This window comes from Urocitellus parryii, chromosome 1 (assembly GCF_045843805.1).
Source record: "Urocitellus parryii isolate mUroPar1 chromosome 1, mUroPar1.hap1, whole genome shotgun sequence".
In the NCBI taxonomy this organism is placed as follows: Eukaryota; Metazoa; Chordata; class Mammalia; order Rodentia; family Sciuridae; genus Urocitellus; species Urocitellus parryii.
The window spans coordinates 23,178,987-23,199,491 of NC_135531.1; the positions used below are offsets into that span (position 1 = coordinate 23,178,987).

The following is a 20,505-nucleotide window of genomic DNA, read 5'->3' on the forward strand; positions in this document are numbered from 1 at the left end:
ACCCTCGGGAGTTTTTTGAGTAATAGTTCTTTGTGGAGGAAATATTTTGCTTTGGGGTCAGTATTTAACCAAGAAGCCAAAGGGAGAGAAATTAATCTACACTGCCAGGGAATTCTTTGGACATAGGCAGATTGAAATCTGTGATGCTAAAAGAATATGTGGCAAGAAGAGAGATGGCACATGGCCCCACGTTTGCCCAGTTAGCCATACTTACGAGTTTGCAAGCCCCAAGGTTGTCATAGAAATTAGTGAAGAAGTCTGGATCTAAGAACATTGGGAGAGTAGGAACTTGGGAAAATTGGAGAGCACTTTCCCCATGCTAAGACATTCAAATCCCATATTTTTCTAAATGTTGCCCAACAAAATACATCTGTAGACCCCCCACACACACACACACACCCATCATAACCCCTGAGATAACTAATGTCCCCAAATAAAGTAGAGCTTTTTTGAGATTAGGAGAGTCATGGAAGCTGCAGAATATCAAATGTGGACACAGTATAAGTGGAAGCTATGGTGTTGATGATGGGGACCTCAGTGGTGACAGCAGCGGGACCAGGGGATGATTGCTCCAACCATAGGACTTGCTACGTATTTAAAGGAAGTCATAAGTAACTTCTCAGAATGTGAAGCCACCCAGAGGCAGCTAAAGGTGCTGGAGGTCAGTTACTCGGCTTAATACTCCGGAACCTGGGAAGCTCTTGAGAATGACAAAATAGACTGTAATCTCTTTAAAGTGGAAGATGGACATAATAGCATGAGTCAATGAGGTCAACTGGAACCATGAGTGTTCTCCAGCTGCACAGACTCAAGAGAGTGGTTATTATTCATGAAGCTTTCTTCCTTTACCTGCTAATTCAAGGTCTGTCCCTTATTTAAATAAAACATATTCTTATTTCTTTAAACTTCCCTTTGCTGAGCAGAAATTCTTGAGTCCTTTCATGGGTATCATTCAAACATCCATCAGGCCCACTGACTGATCTTCCACTTAAACTAATCCAAAAATAGAAAGCCCTCAAAGGGTAGAAAACAGATTATCCACATATGGATGTGTGCAGTGTATGTTGGTTGAATTATACACAGGGAAAGGCTTCTGTGGTTGTATTTTTTTAATGAGAACACATTGTTATACTCTGAGTACGTGGCATTCTTGCTTAATATAAACATTTACAAGAACACATACACATTTATATCCAAACACAAAATGAAGTAGGTATTTTAAATGACCAGTTTGCACCAGAAATAAAATATATTATACAAAACGGGTTATATCCACAGTCATTAATTCTCATTTTCTACACAAAACAACAATAAATTAAATCACATTATATGCAGATAGTTCTACTTACATTAGAATAATAAACTGTGTGTGGCTTGTGCAGCTTTCACTTTTACTTCTCTACCAGATTTGTAGTAGATTGTATTGGTTGGTAGTGCTATATTTATGTTAACAATGTATGATATGGTCTAGGAGACGAGGACCACAGAATTGATACTCAACTATATCTATCCTATATCTTCTTGGTTTCGTTAATGCACAGGGAACAAAGCTCCCCTTCCCAGATATATCAGTCTGCAAACTCACAGCATCTCCATGCTGTTGAGGGGGCACTTCTTGCTGTCTTACTTTACACTGAACATTTTCAGATCTTGGCATTGACTAATAAATAAGGCACCCCATTTCAAAATCCAAACTCGCCCCTTTCCTAGCCTTCTCTGTCCAATATTAATTATGTATTTTAACAGCTTTGTTCTAATAGCAAATGAAAAATAATTTGGTAGCTTGTGTTGTAATTTACACAATTTACACATTGTGTAGTAAGTGGACTCTTTCTTCCTTGTGCATAGAAATTTAAGTCTTCAAACATGAATCAAAGCAATGAAACATTTTATTCTACTTCTTCAAATCTCTCCACTAGGAATCATCCTACACCTGACACATCAAAGAGCTATTATAATATATGGATTTTTTTGCTTCTGAGACTCGGTTCCCACTGAAACCCTTCCACGGTGTTTGAAGTATCTTATAACATGAACATAACAGCATCATCCGGTGTAGCATGCTTTGCCTTTGGTATGAATTGACATTAGTGGTTAATGAGAAATTTGAACAAACTCCAACCCAGCACCTTTTGAAAGTTATTTTAATTCTACAGTCGATCTGTGGGGTAATGCCTGCAAGAGATATTTGTGAAATCTGCATGCTGAAAACCAAAGTCAGGCTTGTTGGAGTTGATGCACATCACAGGCTTGAACTGTGACGGGCATGTGTGGTCTAGTTAGTATGGGGTTCTGATGAAAAGCCATCTACCTTCTTATAACCAGCATTATTTTGCCATTTTCCCTCTAAGGATGTACGGAGGCCTGTTCACAAGTTCCCACTTGCTGACACATCTTTTCAGCCAAAACGGATGGAGGGTGGGGTTGGGGTGTAAAGAGAGTGACAGCCTGCAAAGCTACATTCTTCCATTTCTGTTGGTGGATGAAGTGCCTACTGAGTGTGGCCATTGGAGAGGGACTAAATTGTTGGTTACTCTTCAATTCTAAGACAAACTGAAAAAGAAACTCCTCCCTCTGAATATCACCATCTCATTCCCTCTGTTTCCAAGCTGCCCCTAAACATATCCTGTGTTTTTAAACAGTTTCAGTTTTTTCCACTGAACCAGAAATTGAGCTCATTACCAGCTTCCTTAGGAGGCCCTGAACCACAGGGTGTAACTAAACAAAACCCATGACACGTAGATCAAGGAGCCTAATTTAGGTTGGCGTTTGCCTTGAGGACTGCATCCATTCAGCATCAGAGTTCTTTGTGTCCCAAAAACACAGACACTTGCTCCTTCCAATTTATGAACACTCCCTTAATACTGGTGGCCTAGTATTCCACTCAGTCTCCCGAAGAGACTTCCACAAATAGCCAGCATGTGCCCACTTACAGGAAGGCGACGATGCCACTGGACCTGATTCTGAATCCACTGCTGTCTGTGTGAGGTCTACCTTGGCCTTGATTTTCACTGCCCACAGCATATCTTAGGCCCCAAATCGGTCCCAACCAGAAGAAAAGTGATAAGATAGGGGCAAAGAAAGCACCTGGGCCTTGAGCTAATTAATGGTCCTCAAAGCCTGTGAACAGGGAGACGTGATTGGCACTCCAAAGCAAAAGTCTTTGAACTTTAGGAAGGAGAAAAGGAGGCATTTGTTCTTTCCAAACATTTCTCCCCTCCCTCCATTAAATGTGGCTTCTGACATTTAGAGAACTATTATAAAGCCTATGGAGCCATATCTGTGGTTCAGAGAAAAACAAGTTGATGGCTCTTCAGACAAATGCAGTTTCCAGGGGCTTCCTCATAAAACCTGTGATCAGGCTGCAGGAAAATATGGACTCGATGCAGGAAGTTCTCTCCAGATACAAGTTGTCATGTGGGGAAAGTTTTTGTTTCTGAGTTCCTCTCCCACCCTCCAAAATCTAAGACAATAATAATGGCATAAAATCTACACTTATTTCTAACATCAAAGAGTATATGCTCCTTTTGACCTGTATCAATGTGAGCTTATATGTGACCAGATGAAGAATACTGATAAAATATCCCTTTTGAAATCTGAACACCTTGGATTTCAGGGTAACACTTTATTTTAAGAACCAAAGCCCTATTTATTTTATTATATAATTTGTGGCTACTGGCAGAGTATGAATGACTAGTTGTCAAGATGTTGCTTAACAATTAGGAATTTAAGTCCCAAAATACAACCTCTAGAGATCTTAATGCAGGACAACCTTGGGCCAAACATCTATACTTTTAGCAAAGGTTTCCCACTGGGGAGCTTTCAGAACTTAATGGAATAATTCATACGAAGATTTCAAGGAAGAAAAAACAATAGAGATGTAAATAAGCAACCAGAATGATTTCCACATACCAAAAACCTTGTGATCTGTCCTGCCATTTTTAAAAGATTAAATTCTCACTTGTCTTTAAGATCTTATCTAGGGCTACAATATTAAATTTAGAACTACTTTTCTATCTGAAGTATTAAAAAAAGATATTTACTCTAAAAATGTTGGTGTTTGTGGGCACACTAAAAGATTAGAAGTGTTTATAACCAAAGACAACAATCAGGTAGAGTAATAAGCACCTAGGTTTGGAAGGTAAATGTTCTCACCAAATAAAAATTAATAGAAAATTAGTATCTCTAAAATATATGAAAAACACCATTAAAAAGTAAGAGTTCAAGAGAAATCAGTTCTCTGATTCACATAATTAAGGTAGATGCGATCCCTCCTCACCTCTGTTTTGGCTCTGGGGACCCCATAGCCATCAAACATCGCTTTCCTGTGTTTTACTTCTCAATCTTCCTACATCCAGATTTCAGGAGTTTGCCTTTCTTGACTTCTTTTTTTTCCACATTGATTTTAGAATTCAGCACGTTTTCCTTTGCATTCAGCATGGGGACCTACAACTGTCACTGTTTCTGTGACTATTATTAATTCATCTTCCACACCGTCCCAGCAACCTGCATCCCATTTTCTAAACAATAGAGGGAAAACTGGCCCATGCAGAAATACTCCTTCCCTTAGGGTGATGAATTGTGAGTCACAGAGCAGTCCCCTGGGGAAACAGGCTCAGGCTAAAGACAAGGACATGCTGCACCCACTCAGCTTGCCTCCACACTCACCTTCGCACCACCACCACCACCACCACCGAGGAGCTGTTCAGACTCCTGTCTGTGGCCTTTACAGATATGAAGATGACTTTTAAAACTATGTTTCAGATCCTCAAAGTGTGGCTAAGGAAGAACCCTGGTGGCATAAATATAAGATGGAACACTATCAGACAGCCACCCATCTTCCCCCACTGTCTATTTTTTCCATCATGGATGCAAAGTAGATACCCAATAAATACTCATTTTCCTTCTCCAAAATTCCTAATGTCTGCACCTAACCCACTCATTAACACAGGTGTTTAGGGGGTGGCCAAGAAGCTCTATGGAGTTGACTGTAAGCAGACATGGTGGACATTTAGATGCCCTCTTTTAGCCAAAATCACCACTGTGAATTTTGGCAAATATCATGTATGTGTTTTTTTCAATTTCTGTGCTTACTGTCGAATTCTCTCTCTATTTAGTTGTTCTTGAGGAAAAAACCGCTACCTGTCTTTATAAAACTCTGCTTAATTCTAAATAGCTTTTCCTTCCTGATCTTGAAACTCATAATCTAGCCAGAATTGGAAGGGATATAACCCTGAAATGATTTGCACTTAAAACAGTCAAAAATGAAAAATCATTTTTGAAATTTATGACTCCTGTGTCTATAACCTGAATACAGTTCTAGCTCTCTGTGATTAAAGCAGCAATCTGGCCAAGATAGAAACAGAAGAGAAGTATCTTTCATCATCATTGATTTGTTGTACACTTTACCCATTCATTTAAAATATAAGTGAAATTTAATCTTCAAAATGAAAAAATAGACACATTTTTCTAATACCAAAATATAAGATTAAAATACTTAAAAATAAAATGTTAGTGTGAAATAGGGTTTTTTACATTAAAAAAAGAAAGAAACATTTCAGACTTGCTTTTCTTGTAAAAACCCTCCTACCTCACTAATATTTACAACTTTCCAGAGTAGCTTTTATGAGACACTGAGAGAGACAAGGAGGATCCTTTCTCGAGATATGAAGTCAGACCTGAATGTAGACATTGGACAGAGCCCTGCTCCACCACAACCTGTCCTCCAGCTCCAGAGAGACGGACACTGTATTTCCAACCTCGAATTTTTTTCATTACAGTTTCCTCTCATTGGGTGTTAAATTCTTTCCAAGAATATTCTACTTATAAAAATGATTTTATTCTAGCTACAAAACATTTCATTTAAGAAAACCACATTTTTATATCCTTGTGTGAAATGTCCCCAGAACCCATCCAGATACGGAGACAGCAGGTTGTAAAAACACAAATCTAATCCTATGCCCTCCAAGCAGTATGAACATTTAACAGAGTGACGTTATATCCTTATATTTCTTTGTCATGAGATGAAAGGCTAGGAGGCCGATGGTGATTAATAATAGTTCCTGAGCTTCTAAAGAAATTTTAAGACAAAATGACTAACTGCTTAAAAGAATGAATTCTTCAAGAACACCCCTTCTGTTCCATGGATGTCTTTCATCCCAGCTTAAGAATCTCAAGCAGAGGGGGTGGGCGGGGAGGAAGGCTTCTTTTAAGCCACTGAAAAATGGGATCTGATGGAATCTTCCCGCAACTCCCGATGTTTTCCAATGTTACTTTCTTCTTGCTGGTTTCGCCTCTCAATGGTTATTCTGTATTTCTTCCTGGGTAAAGGGAAAGTAAATGTAGTAATAAAACCTTGCTGGCTACAAAATACTATGGTTTCTCTTACAGAGAATGCCCTCAAGGGACATCTGGGTTTGGTTTGATAAATGAGAAGTGACAGAATATGAAACCCTGGTCAGAGATTAAAGTAGTGTGCCCCAAGGCGTTATGTCTCTATTCAAGCACAAAAATTGGCATGGTCTCCGAAAGACCATAGAACAAGCCTTCCCCTTCTTCCCTGGGTGCCTTGTGGGTGAGGTCTTGTCCATTCTGCCACAGAGGCGCTGCTTGACTCCCAGGATATGCTCCAGATAGCATCAGATGAAGGGTACTGTGACCAAAGGAACAGGAGTACAATTGTTTCCATAAAGGGTCACACACACTGGGAGTTACAATTCTATGCAGAAGTAAAGAAATCTTGGGTCTGATGACTTAAAAAGAAGTCACAGACCCAGCAGTCAGAGATTACAAAGGAATGGACCGCCTTGCAGAGTGAAGCAATCAGCACCTTGGACACATGAACAGAATACAATTTTACAGGGCTTGGGGCTTAGCCACTATGGTAACCCAGCATACGAGTTCTCTAAGTACAGCGCACAGAGCAGCCCGAGAGCAAGGAATGCTCGGACTCCTCCTCCTCATGAGGAAGGCAAACACAGGCACCTTTTTCTGAACTGAAGGGTGCCTGCACACGGGGAAGTCCCTTGCACCCTCTGTCCAGATTCCCTCTCTATTCATAGTTTTTGGTGAGTTCCAGGAATGCTTGTCAGAATATCTGTGGTCAAAGGATCACAGCAGCTCTCTGGCCCCGGGGGTTGGGGGTCATTACAACAGAAATTTGTGACCCCAGTACCCACTTCGTTAACCCACTGACCATCAAGCCCAGGTCACACTAAAAGAATAGCTTGGATCTTTAAACCTCCAAGCTTCTTGGGGGAAAGAAAGATATAGACAAATCACAAGGAGCACTGTGCAAGGATAATTGGCAGAGGCAGTAAAGGGAGTGACTCTTGACTTTATAAAACTGTTCCTACCTGAAAAAGTAGAAGGCCATTAGCAAACCAGCTCCAAGTAGGGCCCCCACAACAATTCCCGTCACTGCTGATTCTTCTAGGCCACCTGCTTGAAAAAGAAACAGACAATCAGGGATCATTTTGAGAAACTGATAGAAATGAAAGTTTCATTCATTGGAAAGTATCTCTCAATCTCCCTCTCAAAGCAAAATTTCCTTTCTTTGTAAGAAAAAAGTTCCTAGGAGATCCTGGTTTCTTTGTTTCCTTGCTTAGTGTAAAGCTTAAGAAATGTTTTTGGGAAAGCACTAGATAAGCATACTGCTGCAAGACAGTGAGCAGAATGGCAACCGAAACAGATTCTAGAAGGATCTGAGGAAAACTGGAAACCAAAGACTTCAGATATATCCACACTCTTTAAAGTTGATAGTCAAGGACAACTGGGTGGACCACGGCGCTGACCCAGCACCTTTTTTTTTTTCACAGATGGATGGTAACACTTAAAGGCGCTAGAAGATTTGGTGAAAAATTCACTGGGGCAGGGTTCTGTTTTTAGATATTCTCTCACAAAAGCCAGAGTTCCATGTCAAAATGTCCTATATAACTCTGTGAAAAGGTGAATCATAATTTGAAATAATCCTGTTTGGTAGTGTCCTAGTTATATAAAAATGGTAAATAACTAGCTCATACATACAGAATTTAACATAAGGCCTTTGGAGTATTGTCTCATTTAGTCCCCACACAGAAGACTTAAGAGTTGGGCACATTTCTTTCATTTACATATGGGGAAAGTGAGGCTTTGAAAGAGTTAAGGGAATACTCCGAGGGTCAAAATAAAAACAGCAAGTGATGAAGGTAAGCAATCAGAGCCAGGTCTACTAACTTCAGAACCTTAGCACATACAGTTAGTTCTTCCTAGATTCCTTTCCATTATTATTGCCTGGATAGACATACTTTATAATTTGAAAAACCAATGGGCCCAAATAATAATGAGCATATGTATATCCACCTAAAATGATAAACCTTCCTGAAATATGGATCCCCACCTGATTCTGTATCACCAGGCCGTAAAGGGTCTAAAATGATGGTATTTAATGCTTTTCCTTCCTACATGAGTCATAAAAATATCCATTTGCATCTCTGTTTATGTATAGAGGCTTTTCATAAATAACATGTTTCATGCTTATTTGGCAATTTATTAAATTTTCAGGTGTTTAAAAGGCACTGTTTGATTCTGAGGAGTTGGAGGATAACTACAGACCAAAAATCCGAATGAGACTTGTTATGATTCTTAAGATAGATGAATAAGTGCACAGAGTTTAGTGATTGATATTTTGATTTCACCTGAAAGTGGAAACCTCAAATAACTAAGGTTACAATAAGAGATGTAAAACCGGGAGAAGGCTTCTACTATTTTGGAAGAGAGGAATGGAAGAGAAGAAAGATCTAGAAGCCTATAATAAAGATAAGCACCAGTTTGTGAACTGTTCTCATGTGCTTTATCACATCAAGGAAAAAAAAAAAAAAGAAATGGAAACTTTCAGAACAGGAGCTTCCACAGAACACCTGCACGTGAGACTTCGCACAATCCTGAGACTAAGAGGAGGAAACACACAGCAGATTAAGTCTCTAAACTTACACGATTTGCAAGGAGGGCTGTTGCTATGCTCCACAGTTCTGGTTTCATCTATTCGAAGTTTCAAAGGGCCCCAGGGATATTTAACATTAGGACGCATTTCAAAACGAGCCTCTTTTCCAAAGTAGTCGCCAATAACCTACAAAAAGGAAAAAAAAAATTAACAAAAGGAAAGGTCAAAGGTACCTGTTTCCAAAATAGACACTAAGCTCACAGACTTGCATTACCACCCCCAAAAATGCACAGCCTGAACTAAATGCCTCCAGTACCAAGGAAGCCACACAGCCCCTCACATCAATTCACCTCTTGCGGGAGTGACAGCAGGAGCTGTCCCTGGTATTCTGCAGTTACACTACCAAGTGAAAAAAGAAGCGTTCTCCCCTCCACACAAAAACAGTGATCTTGGAATTCATGGCCTTTTCCTTGCTCATCTGACAGGACATTGCTTCACCTACCTGCCACAGAGCAGCCATGCAATCAGCCATTTGTAAGGCCCCAGTAATCTCAGGGAGGAGTGCAGGAAAGCCATGGGTCACTGAATACCCAGGCTACCCCTCATTTAGTTTAGCATATAATTAAAGCATTAAATAGTATCTTTTAAGAACATCCTGTTTTGCCTCATTCGGTTGATAGGCAAGTCCTTTGGGGGTCACATTCTCCTCTCCAGTAAATTCATCCCTTTTCTATCCTCATTACCAACCTGAACTCTTTCAGTTGTGTCCTAGAGCCCCTAGAAAACTGTTACTTTTTCCTGGTTCAGTATCAGGGTCACCCCTTGGATTCTGGTTAAGATGACCAACCAGCTCCCCAAGCCAGGATCTGGGAGTATCCTCCCACCGGGTTCTCAGAATTCGTCTTTCTTTTGTCTGGGCACAGGCACATGGCTTCTAGGCAGCTGGGGAGAGCTCCTCTCTCTCTCTCTCCTGACTGGGGCCCAGCAGGCTCTCACAGGCTACATGGGATCACAATAAAAAGAGTTCTAGATCCTTACTAAAATAATACCAATCACTAATGTGCACCAAGCTGTTACCAAGTTCCTTATACTCCCACACCTGCGGCCTCACAATGGACCATGATGGAATATTACTTCCCACCTTTCCTTGAGGAGCACACTGTACTACAGATGAGACCCAAACCACCAAAAAGGTAAGCAGTGAAGGTAATTCTGGCTGCCTTGTGCCTCTTGCACAAATACCAGGCACATCTGTACAGGGAGAAAACAACAGTTTCCACATGCCAAGACCATAAAAGGCAACAAGAGCAATGACCCTGGGAAGTGGCATTAAATTGCTGGAACATCACATGTTTGTAAAATTCTTATACACATATTTATTACCAAGTGTGTATGGTACTTTTCTAGGTTTCATCTTATCTGGTCCTCACAACAGTCTTGTGAGATCAGCAAGGAAGCTATTGTGATTTTTATGTTACAGCTGAGAAAACTGAGATAGAGAGCTCACACCCCCAGCAAGCATCAGACTCATCTTTTCACTTCAGATGCTATCCTGAAACTATACCATCTTTTGAAATATTAACATGTGTAGAATTTATAACCAACCACTCTCATACACACACACACACATACACACATAAATCTCAAAATCTAAGGGACAAATACAGTTTCACTTTACCTCCTTCATCCGATGCCCCTGTTGCAGAGGACTCCATGTGATTCTTGGTCACTTGAAAGTTTGGATTTCCCCAGGGAGAATAAACATGGAATCATTTCCTGACGTCCTCCCCAACACCCTCAACCAATAGTGAGCTCTCCCTACTTGGAAACTCCCATGTTTTCAATTCCTTTGCATCTGAGGGCTGCTTTGGGGACAGCTCTTTGGATACCAGGACAAATCCACCCTTGGAGTCCCCATGTGCAGAAGGAACTATGGATGCAGAGGTCTCGTTTGCTCACCTCCTGGGTCCCTGCTTCGACGTCTGTCATGGCGATCACAGAGAAGTCCCCGTACCGATCTCCATTGGCATCTATGGAGACCTGCCCAGCAATACCTACAGGACAAGAAGTGAGGAACTCCAAGTTGGTTACTTAAAATACCTCTGTCTGCCAAGAAGAACCAGAAAATGAATTGAGAGGATTTCTTTAAACAAATTCATGCCACAGGGAATCTCATCAGACTTCGGCATTTTTGTTGGCATTTGGAAAGACATTGTAATTTCATCTGTGTCTGCATTCCTAAATTCTTAACATTTCTCCATTTAAAAATGAAAAGAAAGAGAAATAAATGATCTTCCTTGGAGAGTATGGTTAAAAAAAAAAAAGATTAAGACTAATCCTGAAAGCAGCATGCTTATTCCTGAGGGGTTTTTTTATCAATTTTTCTTAAAAAATGGCTGAGTAGGCAGTGGAGGTGGGGTACATTCACAGCCTTTTCATAGGTTCCATTATCACTGGACAAATGTTACCAAAGAAAAATCATTCCAGGCCCAAGACCCCATGAACATGCTTGAAACAGGCTTCTTTCCTATCCAGGAAAGCAGAGGGCTCCTTCATGAGTCATCAGAACCAATAGCTGAAGCACTATTCTTCTTTATCCCGATGGGCTCATTATTATCCACGTGTCTGGAAGGGGACTAGGTGCTGAATTAGTAATGGCAGCTGAGGCCAACTTCAGTCAGACACATTCTCTGCTCAAGAGAGGGACAGACTGAACTGGGGATTTAGCTGGCTCACCCAAGAGTCTAACTGCTTGCACTGAATTCCAGCATTAACATTTCCTGCCTTTGTGACCTTGGGCAAGGCACTTATCCCTCTGAGTATCAGTCACCGTAACTGTAAAAGAAGCATCATAACACTTCCCTCCCGAGGGGCAGGAGAGATGATGACATGGGATAAAACAGGTAAAGCACTCCGACACATATTTAAGAGAAGTTAGGTGTTTCCTTCTGGTGTTATAACTATCACTATTGCTAATACTACAGATTGAGATTCTTTACCAAATGTTTGGGACCAGAAATGTTTTGGGTTTCAGGGTTTTGCATATTTTAGAACACTTGCATATAAGATGTGAGATATCTTAGGGATGGAACTCACATCTAAACAGAAAATTCATTTATGTTTCATAGACATCTGATGCACATAGCCAGAAGGTTAATTTTACATAATATTTTAAATAAGTTTGTGCATGAAACAAACTTTCACAGTGAGGCACTTTCCACCTGCAGTGTCATTTCAGCACTCAAAAACTTTCGGATTTTGGAGCACTTTCAGATATTTTAATTAAAGATGCTTATCCTGTATTTATCTTATAATTACTATTATTGTTACTTTGCTTGAGGTCAGACAGAAAACACCTGACCATGCCCAATCTCTCAGAGAATGAACTAGCTCACTGAGTTGGAGAATGAGAGGGGATTCAGTAAAAGAGCAGGGATTTTATTAAGTACATGGGAGGAAGTAGCAATTGAGACAAGTAGCAATTGAGAAGTGTGAGTATATAGGCAGAAAGGTTGGCCTATTTGTATTTCCCAAGGCAGAGAGGCCAAGAAGAACCAGAAGAACTGTGAGGTTTCCAGGGAGATGGCCCATGTGCATGAAGGAGTACAGTAAGAGGTAAGGCTGAAACGTAGAGTGGAGAAAACAACACACACTTGCTTCAGCCAGCAATGATGAGCTGATATTAAATACATCTGTATTCTCATTTTCATTCACTAAGTTGGAGAATGCTTACATCGGCCACATTCTGATTAACTAAAGCTATTTGTCTTATTTTGGGGGAGTTCCATGTAATTCTTAATTGGCATTTCTATTGATTTGGGTCTCTTGGGAAGTACCGATGGCTCCAGTAAAATGGTTGTCTGGGGAAAAGCATCCCAAGGGAAAGTTCCATCCTCTGGTGTGGTCTGGAGAGGGCAAGTATTTGGGTTTACTGTCCTTTGGGCTGTGGTTTTAAGGTCCACTGATTTTTCCAGACTTTGGTCTACTTTGCTGGAAACAGAATGGAGCTACCATTCATCCTGATTTTTTGTCTTCTTAATATAGACTGGTTAAAAAGAATACACCTATCTTTAACTTGTGTATCCTTAACAGGCTATAAAACGTTTAAACATTTAAGCAATAAATATGGTGTGTGTGTGTGTGTTTGTGTGTGTCATATTGGCTATCCAAAACCATTTATCTTTCTCTGCAGAGGTGTTTGAAAGGGTGTGTCCTACTAAGTGTTTTTCAGAGTATTTTATAAGGCAAGGTGGCCCTAGTAATCCAAGACCTCATTACACCTTTAAGTTTTGACAATTCTGCCAAGAAAGGGGGTGAGAACCCTCAGGATGGCCAATTAGCAAAGTGAGATTTCACCTGAGAGTATCGAACATAAGGCGAGATTGTCAGGCTGACAGCAGAATTTTCCTGTCCATGAGTAATGAGACCTTCCCCCTCATCTCTATTTGCCTGTAGTGGACGGAGCTCAAGGTCTGAGCCACAGTCCTATTTACGCTGTCACTCTGACCTCTCACACAGAGGAAACTCAGCTTCTTCCCAAGCCATTTATTGAAAGTCTTGAGAGTTGATCACAGGGTTCGTGGCAATAAAATCCAAATTTGTCAAATAACATCCAGAGTATTTTTACCTTGACAACTTAATGATCACTTATGGTGATCACTAAAATTAAAATTGTTTTTAATTTTAGGAAGGCTAAGGTTTTTCTTCATACAGATATCTTAGCGTTCTTTGGGGGCCTACCCTCAAATGGATCATTGTTTAGCAAATAAAAAGGCTCTGCAAACCATTCAAACCCAAAACTTATCTTGGCTTCAATTATCTTTACATTTGGACATACGGGATGCTAACTAGACAATTGATTGTTTCAGGATTCATTTCATATTGATGTGTAGACCCCACTCTGGAAAGGAAATATCTAATCAAGATGGCCCACAGGAAAATCCATCCCATGCCCTGGCTCTAAAAAAACTATATTCCAACCACCATGGGCACCTGTCCTTCCCTTAACGACCTCCCTCAGCGGTGCCCTCCAGCATCCCCCAACTCTGGCTTCTGTCCCTCTGTCAAAAGACCAAGAACAGATGACCACACCAGGAGTGAGTAACAGCTACAAATGGGATGTGGCCGACCAAGGTTGTGTCCCCACACATGGGCTTCTCCGCGTATTGTGCACAGCTTCTGGGAAATTCGACCTTGTCCTGATGTGCCCCTTGAATCACCCTGTTTGATCCCAGCTCCTCAGCTAAAGCAGTGAGAAGTAAAGCAAGATCACTCTGGAGACTTACTCACTCACATCCGACTATCAGCCCAGAGTAAAGGAGATGTCACTCTGGTTTCAAGTAAGACATGGCATCCATTGAAGCCACCATGGAAAAATGAAATCCACCAATGGCCACCATGGCTATTCCCCAGACAACACTAAATGGAGCCTGACCCCTTCCTTCTGTCCTAACCTTTGTAATGACTAAGGACAAGGTGAGGCCGTAGAGTGGTTAGGAGACCTTCATGGGGAAAAAATTAAAAGTGCCCAAAACCTGGACTTGGTTGTTCCTGATGTTGAGATTTTTCACTAGTGTGATTACAAAGACATGCATCTGCATACCCCAATCCATTAAAGGGTCAAAGGAAGAGTTAGCACAATGTAGAACTGGGAGAAGGGTCCTTGCCAGTCATCAGCTAGTCCAACCTCCTGACCAAGCAGGTCAAGAAAGAGAAGCCCAGAGGACAGAGGTTATTAGTCAGTGGCTGGGGTGAGGGTCCCTGATCCCTGGTCCTTTCATCTGCACTTATGTTAATGGTTCTCAGAAGAAGCCCCGCAGCATACTACAGTTTATTTCAATAAATAATGCAGATGATTATCACTCTAAACCCATGGGTGGCTTTCCAAATCACCCAAATGGAGCCCAGTTCCTCAGCAAGGCATCTGGGTCCACAGGCTGTCTGGTTTTGACCCCTATTACACTGCCCACACAGGGGGAGTCAGTCACACAGACTCCCCGCTCCTCAGGGGACACTGCACTTTGTAACCGGGGACAGTGAGGCTCTCTGCAATTGCTGCTCCTCCTGCAGGGTTCTCCTCAACAGCTCCATAACCTCTCCCACTTCTCAGGTCTCTACCAACTGCCAACTCAGGCAGGCCTTCCCTGACCACTGAACCAGCTCCTTCTACCTCCCTACCCTGCTTCACTTCATAACCCCTGAAATGGAATGCCTTTTAACTCTCTGTTCCTCCCTCTTGATGTAAGCTCAACTGATCACAGGGAACATTTTTAGTTCACTGGCAAATCCTCAGCACCTTGAATACTGCCTGGTACATAGCAGGTACTCAGAGGATGTTTGTCAAATGAATCAATGAATGAATATTCCCATATTAGATTTTTTTTTGGTTTTTTGAGGTTAGAGGAAACCTGTACTCTTCTGTACATTGTTGGCAGAATATAGATTAGTAGACCTTTCTTAAAGACGATTTGGCAATATCTAATGCAATTTATAAAGCACCAAAGTATTTTTAGACCCAGAAATCTCACAACTAGGCATGTTCTCTGTTGGAAATATTCACAAAAATTTACTAAAATGGGCAAGAAACCTGTGATAGCATATTGTATAACAGCAAAAACTGTAAACACTTAAAAGTTGAGTAAAGAAATTCTGGTACAGCCATAAGGTGGAATAATATATAATTCTCATTGTATGTTGGATCTATGAGTGCTCATACAGAAAAATTCTTTTATTTGACATACAAGCAGGAAAAATGGTAAGATGAAAAATGACATTCTAATATGATCCGTTTGTTTAAAAGTATACATGCAAGCAGAAGGCATAAAATAATTTAGACAGGAGCACATAGGAAACTGTTAATATTGATGGCATTGGGGAAAGAGCACTAGGGTGGAAAGGAAAACTTCAACTTTTCATTTTGTACTGTTTAAATTTGTCAGCCAACAAAAGTCTCATTCGTATATAATTTGTAAATGTCAAATGAGGTTGCTTGAGTGTTGAGGCTATAGGCCTCCCCACCGCTGCTGTTGTTCTCAGACTTCTCTATTCTTAATAAAGCAACACTACAGCAACTCAGGAGGCTGAGGCAGAAGAGTTGCAAGTCTGAGGCCAGCCTCAGCAACTTAGCGAGTTCCTAAGCAATTTAGTGAGATCCTATCTCAAAATAAAGAGATAGAAAGGGCTGGGGATGTAGCTCAGTGGTTAAGTGGCCCGGGATTCAAGCCCCAGTACCAAAAGAAAGAGTGGAGTGGGGGAGAGAGAAGGAGACTATTAGCCATTTTTAAAGTAAATAAAAGCAGAGGGCCCAGGTGGACCTGCACACCATCTTTAATCACCAGGTTTAACCACGACAGCAGTGTCTTCAGAGCGTCGCAAAAACCAACACCGTCTGAACAAGGAATGTCTACCTGGGATTTCTTCACAAACCGATTGTCCTGCTGCGAATGAAGCTTGTGTTCAATGTAAATTGAAAAAGCATAAAGTTGCTACCTAAATAATCAGAAGACAAGAAGATATTTCCTATTTTGGTGGGACCTTCTCAAAGCACATCCACATAACCTAATTTCATTTAATTTTTCACAAGCCTATAAGGTGGGTTGATCTTGATTTTTATCCATACTTTTAAACTAGGAAAAGCAAGACATGGAAAGGTCCCACAGATCAACAGAGAGAAAGAGACCCACCAAAGCAGCCGCTCAGTGGGCTGCAATGCTGTCTCCACGTAGATCAAATCCCTACCTTCAAATGTTCTGTTCCAGGTCTGCTGGATAATCTTCCCGCCATCCTTCTTGCTATAACCAGCTCTGAGTACTTCATGTAAAGCCAGGACATAGAGGAGGATGGCATCATGGAATCCTTCAACGAACATGTTCACCTGGAAAGAAAGCCCCGTTGGGTGATCCCAAAGACCAGCTGACTCACATTCACCATGTAACAGAAGCAATCACAACAGTTAACAAGTGGTCTGGAGGTCCATGAGCAATTCAGAGGTGGGCAGAGGGGAACTAACTAGAGTCATGTCATAGTTTTCCTGGCACTGGCTTAGTGAAGAAAACTCTCCCCCTGTGTGGGTGTTACAGAAGCCAAGAAAATCACACACATTAGGACTATGTTGGGGCTCAGAGGTAGAGCACTCATCTCGCATGCATGGGGCACTGGGTTCAATCCTCAGCACCACATGAAAATAAAATAAAGGTATTGTGGGGGAAAAAAAAAAAAAACATTGGCCAGGTGAAGTGTTCCAGGCATACCGGCCTTTGCCAATAGTTGTCTCTCAGGAATGTCCTCTCACACTTCTGCTCTCTACTTCAACATGACCCCAACACCCCCACATCCCAAGATTTTCTTCACCTTCAACAGCCTTGGTGATGTCTCTAGGCTCTACTGTGGAATATGCTACAAGAACAGCAGGAACCCATTCATCCATACTCAACTCTACGCCTGGTAATAGCTAGTGCTAAAGAAGCAGAGAAGAATGTGCACCATGACTTCCGCCTGCCTGAGTGGCCAGGGCTGGTGTCTCACCTCTATCAACCACGACACCTCAATTCCTCTTTCCACCCCTGCCAAGTTCCACCAACAGGAATGAGTGACGAGCTTGGGCCGTCAGTGCGACCTGTGGAGTTCTGTCTCTAGTGAAGATGGCCCTGCCCTCTGGCAACTTACAGTTTCATTAAAAAAAATAATAAAAAATTTTTTTAAAAAAAAAGATGGCCCTGTGAACTTGGAGCTGTCACTTAATGATGGTGAGCGTTGTTTCTTTCATCTACATATTGACCAGGAGACTAGCACCTGCTTCACGGGGTGGTTACAAGCACCACTTGGCACAGCAGCCTAGGGTGCTTAAGGCATGATGTGAGCACACGTCAAGTAGTCAACGAATATGAGCCAGCGCTACTGTGACTCTTTTATGGACTCTGAAGTGTCCCTCAGGGCTGTGTCAGAGGTCTGTTCAGGGCACAAGAGAAAGAGAAGTCAACATTATGGGTTGGGGAAGGGAAGTCAGAGAGGCCTAACAGGGGTGGCAAAAGTCGAACCCAAGCCACCTTCTCTCAGGAGAAAGTGTCAATGATGGAACCTCAAGGCGTCAGAACAAATGGGGCGTCCCTCAGGGGCCCGGCGGGAAGCTCTTGTGTGAGGCACCACCTGCCCCAGCAGAAGAGAGCCACAAGTGGCCCTGCGTCCTCAGGTCAAACACGGGCTCTTTACGGGACAGACCTCAGCTCAATGTCCTGCTCCTCCTGGCCTCCTTCCACCCTTGAGGTTGAGGAGTCCTATTTGTGTTCCAGAAGCAAATGTTCCAGGTCTGTCAAATCCCAGGGGTGAAAAACAGCTTAAAATACTGGTTCAAGAGCCGGGGTGGTCCCCTTTGCAGCCCTGTCACCTCCTCACCATGTTTTGGCACTATTCCAAGCCTCAGCTTCTTCATCTAGAATATGAAGGAAATAACAGTACCTATCTCACAGGTGGCTGTTAGGCTTAAAAGAATTAGTGAATGTACCACTTGACCCAGCTATCCCACTCCTCGGTTTATACCCAAAGGACTTAAAATCAGCATACTACAGTGACACAGCCACATCAATGTTTATAGCAGCTGAATGCACAATGGCTAAACTATGGAACTAACCTACATGCCCTTCAACAGATGAATGGATAAAGAAAATGTGGTACATATACATAATTGAATATCACTCAGCTTTGAAAAGGAACGAAATATGGCATTTGCCAATAAATGGATAAAAGCAGAGACTATCACACTAAGTGAAATAAACCAATCCCCAAAAACCAAAGGCCGAATGTTTTCTCTAATAAGACAATGCTGATCCATAGTCTGGCGGGATTGTGCAGAGGGGAGTGAGGGGAGGGGTGGGGCTGTGGAGAAGGGAAGGAAGGTAAAATGAGACAGACATTATTACCCTGTATACATGTGTGATTACACTACTGGGATGACTCTGCACCATGTACAGCCAGAGGAATGAGAAGTTATGCTCCACTTGTGTACAATGTGTCAAAATGCATTCTAATAATTAATTAGAACAAATTTAAAATTTTTAAAAAGAGAATAATAAGATTCTCTACAAGTCAAACATATTCTCATCTAATGATTTTAGGGAAAAGTTCAATTAAACTAAGTTCTGTTTCAAAAAAAAAAAAAGAATTAGTGAATGTAAGACTTCAAATAGTATCTGACAGAATCAGCACCTGCTATTGGCTTTAGCTACCTAGAGATGGATAGTCACAAACCAGGGATCCTGCTTAGCTTCTCATTCCAAAAGGAGCATAGGAAGTAAGTGACTCACTCACAGGCATGACAGATCCCATCAAACCATCTAACACTTAGTAGAAACTATGGCTCCTCATTGATGTCCTCTTACTTCCTCATGGCCATAACCTTGATTCTGCCCTGGGTGCAGCCCAAGTTGGTCAATCGCACTGACCCGCCGGGAGAGCTGAGGGTGAGATAGAGTGCAGGTTCATAGGAGAGCCGAGATGGCTGGCTGCAGCCACAGTCCAGGCCCAGCCCTGACGTCACTTATGCTCTCCAATCTTTAGTGTTCCCATCCCTTAAGCAGGAGTTAGAACCTCGTAGGGCTTTTCCGGGGCTTCAATGAACTAGTGCCCATAGAATACCTGAAACAGTCCCTGGGACAGTGAAGCACTGGTAATGTTGGCCATCAAGCTTATGTCCCAGGGCCATTATTTTCTTGGACCAAAAAAAAAAAAAAGATACAGAAATAACATCTACTGGTCAAAGATAATTTTCTGCTGCTTTGGCTGTGCTAACTCAATTTTCCAAAGGAATGTGAAATTTTTGCTCAGGCCCTGAAGTCATCAGGGTTTGAGAAAGCATGCATGCAGATGAATTTTGACAAGTAGACTTTGGCTGTGTCACTTAATTCTGAAGCCATACTTCTTTTTCCAAAGCTCCGTCTTCTCTTTGGTGATGTTACAGAGGAAGTCATGGAATCACAAAAATGCAGGCCTCTTAGAAAAGCCCTAGTTTAATCCCTTCCTTGTTTGGAAGACCAAAAGAGCATTGCTCTTCTCAGTCTCCCTGGTTCTGTACTCAAGTGTTGTGCTCTGTAAGCTCCTGGATCCTGGGGTACCTAGAATACGCCAGCTTAAATTGTAAAGTACAAGTGGGCCTCACCTGCCCACCTCCCTTCCTTCTCCTCCTGTCCTGTTCTCAAAATCCTCAACACTGACCTTGGCCACCTGACACTCCACACATGTGCCCCAGCCCCACTCTGTCTGACCTTTCTTTGTCTCCCTTCTTGATACGCCCTGTACAATCCAGGATGGGAAAAGCAATTATCTGCCTGAGAAGGATGCACTTAGATTATTTGTCCAACAGGTTACATAAAAGAAGAGGATAGATAAGCCCTGAACACAAGCTCAGGTCTGAAAACTCGGTCTATCTCGATTTGTAAGAGCATCGCAACATTTACCTCCTTTCCTCTCAAAGTGGCTGAGTGTCTCCCTCTCCTGCCAAATTTAGCAGGTGAGCTGCTGACCCTGCCGAGGTTTGCTGGCACCCTAGCCCGCTGCGGAGGAGGTTTCATAACACCTACCTCATAAGACCTCAA

General features: G+C 41.9%; 1 protein-coding gene across 6 annotated transcripts in view; it reads right to left on the reverse strand.

Moving 5' to 3' along the window:
- Window positions 1-1,230: 1,230 nt before the first annotated feature.
- Npr3 (natriuretic peptide receptor 3) overlaps window positions 1,231-20,505 on the reverse strand; it is a 67,178-nt gene continuing 47,903 nt past the window's right edge. For 5 of the 6 annotated variants that reach the window (XM_026390166.2, XM_026390165.2, XM_026390164.2 and 2 more), the window contains 5 exons: window positions 16,658-16,793; window positions 10,880-10,974; window positions 8,971-9,106; window positions 7,356-7,443; window positions 1,231-6,320 (listed from right to left, as the gene is read on the reverse strand). In XM_026390166.2, the coding sequence (XP_026245951.2) occupies window positions 6,209-6,320; window positions 7,356-7,443; window positions 8,971-9,106; window positions 10,880-10,974; window positions 16,658-16,793 (567 nt within the window). In that variant the 3' untranslated portion in view covers window positions 1,231-6,208. The remainder of the gene's footprint in view (window positions 6,321-7,355; window positions 7,444-8,970; window positions 9,107-10,879; window positions 10,975-16,657; window positions 16,794-20,505) is intronic. The other variant, XM_026390163.2, reaches the window with a different exon arrangement.